Source organism: Myotis davidii, unplaced genomic scaffold (assembly GCF_000327345.1).
Source record: "Myotis davidii unplaced genomic scaffold, ASM32734v1 scaffold306, whole genome shotgun sequence".
Classification (NCBI taxonomy): domain Eukaryota; kingdom Metazoa; phylum Chordata; class Mammalia; order Chiroptera; family Vespertilionidae; genus Myotis; species Myotis davidii.
Window position 1 is genome coordinate 301900 of NW_006296631.1, and position 3572 is coordinate 305471.

General features: G+C 53.9%; 1 protein-coding gene across 1 annotated transcript in view; it reads right to left on the minus strand.

Annotated features, from left to right (window-relative positions):
- SLC27A1 (solute carrier family 27 (fatty acid transporter), member 1) overlaps nucleotides 1-3572 on the minus strand; it is a 31224-nt gene that overhangs the window by 1643 nt on the left and 26009 nt on the right. Inside the window, exons 9-13 of the mRNA XM_015569580.1 lie at nucleotides 3499-3570; nucleotides 2336-2462; nucleotides 2111-2248; nucleotides 1875-2039; nucleotides 1342-1488 (exon numbers count right to left, since the gene is read on the minus strand). Of these exons, the coding sequence (XP_015425066.1) occupies nucleotides 1342-1488; nucleotides 1875-2039; nucleotides 2111-2248; nucleotides 2336-2462; nucleotides 3499-3570 (649 nt within the window). The remainder of the gene's footprint in view (nucleotides 1-1341; nucleotides 1489-1874; nucleotides 2040-2110; nucleotides 2249-2335; nucleotides 2463-3498; nucleotides 3571-3572) is intronic.

Sequence of the window (3572 nt, forward strand, 5' to 3'; positions counted from 1 at the left end):
CCCCCCCCCATGAGACCGAGGCAGGGAAAGGTCTGTCACACAACAGGTCAGGGGTCAGCAACTTAAAGCCCAAGGACCAAATTTAATCGCCGCCTGTTCGGTAAATAAAGTTTCACTGGCACAAAGCCATGCCCATTCACTTACACACTGTCTAGGCTGCTTTTGTGCTACAAGGCAGACCAGAGTTGTTGGGGCAGAGAGTGTATGGCCCACAAAACTGAAAATATTTACTATCCAGGGTCTAAGAAAACGTTTGCACTCCTGCAGTGGATGATTAAAGAAGGGTTTTGTAAAAGATAGGATTGGGGTTAGTATTAAAAAGCCAGGAGAATACCTACATGCTCTAGAGTTGGGAAGGTCTTGTTTTTTAAATACATTTTTATTGATTTCAGAGAGGAAGGAGAGGAAGGGAGACAGAAACATCAATGATGAGAGAGAATCATCGATCACCTGTCCCCTGCACGACCCACACTGAGGATTGAGCCTGCAACCCGGGCATGTGCCCCAACCAGGAATCGAACCATGACCTACAGGTTCATAGGCCGACGCTCAACCCCCAAGCTGCGCAGGCCAGACAGGTCTGTGTGGGTTTTTTTTAAACAAAAATTCAAAAGCATAAACCATAAGATTTTTTAAAAGGATAAATATGGCCCTAGCTCAGAGCTTAGTGTGTCGGCCTGTGCACTGAAGGGTTGTGGGCTTGATTCCTGGTCAAGGGCACATACCTGGGTTACAAGTTCAATCCCAGACCCCAGTCAGGACGTGTGCAGGAGACAACCAGTCAATGTGTCTCTCTCACATTGATGTTTCTCTCTCCCCCTCCTTCCTTCCCTCCATCTCTCTCTCTAAAAATCAATGGAAAAAAATATCCTCGAGTGAGGATTAACAAAACAAAAAAATGGTAAGTATGTGACAAAACTAAGGGTTTCTTTTCAACAAAGGCTATAGTGGATAGAGTTCACAGTCTCCCAAATGGGAGAAGAGACTTACAGTGTCTGAAATCGCTAAGTAATTAATATCCAGACCATTTTGAAGAACTCCCACAAATCAAAAAGAAAAGGAGTGAGGCAATACAAAGATGGGTGAAAGATCCGAGAAAGAGCAGAGGTGTGAGATGATCTGCTCAAACTTCCATCAGAAAAATGCAGAAAATAAAGACGCACCAAAACCTGGAGAATGTCTAGTGCGGTTGGGAATGAGGAATGGGAGTAAATATGTAAGTAAAACAAGAGAAGGTCCTGCACAAGCCCACAGTGCCAGCTGGCTGTGAACCATGATGCCAGACTTGGCCTGAGTGCCTGAACCAGGACAAATAAGGGGTGGGGGAGGGGTGCGGCGAACCTGTGGTGTCCATCTGAGGCAGGAGACGCAGGAAGATGGGCCGGGCATAGGGTGCTAGCACCTTCTGTAGCTCCTGGTACAGTGCATTGGGGCTCAGCTGGCCATGGGGGTCTGCAATGGCCGCCATGCCTGCTTTGCCTTCTACTCCTAGAAACAGAGGCTCAGTTGAGAACACCATCCCTCGCCCACCATGGGACCAGACACACACTCACACAGCGGCCCCTGGCCTCTGATCTCCAGTCCCTCCCACCTGGGCTAACACTGGCCAAAGCAGAAAACATTTTGTTGAGCTCCTGCTACACTCCTGCAACCCTGAGCCAGAGTCGCTTTCATGATCCCATTTTCTGGATGAGGAAACTGAGGCTCAAATCACACAAGAGGGGGGACTCCAGTTCCAGGGGCACCCACCCAGGCTGTCGTGTGCAGTCGTCCAGGATGTGTACTGCCCAAGGGCACCTGTACCTTCAAGCTCCTCCTGGCTGGGGTCCCTTGGGGCTGCCATACCCTAGACCACCCCCACAGCCCCAGCTTGCCTGGCACGGCCACCCCATACACAGCCACATCTGTCTGGCCCAGCAGGCGGCTCAGCACACCCTCCACCTCGGTGGTGGAGACATTCTCCCCACGCCAGCGGAAGGTATCCCCACTTCGGTCCCGGAAGTACATGTAGCCCAGCTCATCCATCACCAGCACATCACCTGGCAGAGGGGGGAGGGGAAGGTGAGATGACAGCCACCATCCCCACAGCCAGCCCCTAGGGTGTGCACACCTGAGAGGTAGGCACTGTCGCCCTTGCAGAAGACGCTGTGGGCAATCTTCTTGCTGGTGGCACTCTCGCTGATGTAGCCGTCGAAGCGACGCAATGGGTCCCGCTGGTTGATCTGGCCCACGAGGAGGCCGGGTTCCCCTGGGGAGGAGGTCATACTCAGGTTGCACTAGGAGGGCAGAGGGCAGGGACCCCAGCTCCGGGAAGACTGAGTGAGGGCCCGCTCACCTGCCTGGCATGGGATACAGAGGCCCTGGGCATCTCGCAGTAGTTCCATAGTGTCCTCATTGACCTTCACCAGCCGGATGGGGTACACATGGGGCAGGATGCGGCTGTTGAAGCCACAGGAGCCCACCTGGAGCAAGGAGAACTGAGTCGGCAAGGAGCCCAAGGGTGGCAGTGTCCTCCCTCATCACACGCTGCCTTTCCTGCCCCAGGGCCTGGAATAGCGCCCCCAGTGTCACCCCAGCTCTGTGACCCTGGGTGACCTGAAAAGGGGTCCTCCCTAGGACTCCTCCTCCCACCTTCTCAGTCTCCCTTACAGTTGCAGGTGACCTGCTGGCTTGCTGCCACTTCCTGGTCCACAAAACCCTCTACACTGGCTGAAGTGGGCACCTGGAGTGACTCTGGAGCCACATGGGGACACTGGCAGAGCTGCTGCTCACTGCCCACAGCATGTCAGCCTGCCTGGATCAGTCTCTGAGCAAAAATGCCTGTCTGATGGGTTTGTGCCGCTACATCCTGTTGGGCATGTTTGTTACAGTAGCAACCTGTGCCAGTGAGGCCACGTGGCCCCTGGGGAGGTCCACTCAATAGATATGCACTATGGGGCCTTGTAGTCAGGTGCTGGGACCCCAGAAAAGAATTCTGACCCTGGTGCTTGCTTTCTTATTATTCTCATCTGTTCCTGGCCTCGAGGAGGAGGAGGTTGGGAAGGGAGAGGGGTAAGGGCAGAAAGGAGGTAACAGCTAATCATGAAAGCATCTGTTTGCAGAGAGCGCCAATGAGGGGCGCTGCACTGAGCTCATGATGTTGAGGAAGTAGAACACACCCAATGAGCTATTAAACCTGTTATAGAAGAAAAAACAAAGCCCCCAAAAACAAGGAGCCTGAGACTTGTCTAGTAGGAGGGGATCAGCACCCAACCTCCTCCCTTGGTGCCCGTGAGCCCTGCCTCCCTGCCACCTCCCCAGGTGGAAACTGAGGCAGCTGCCTAGCGCACACAGCCACTCCATGGACTGGAACTCAGGAGTGACAGTTACATGACTGTGTACTAGAAGAGGGTCCCCACATGTGGGGGGCAGCCCAGAAGCCCTCTTAACCCGCTATTGTGCTCCGGGCCACAGCGATTCCCAAACCCGGACTCGTGCCAGACACCCTGCCACGCTCACCTTCCCATCCATGTTGGCGATGCTGCAGTTGCACTCGGTGGCCCCATAGAACTCGCCAATCTGGCGCACACCGA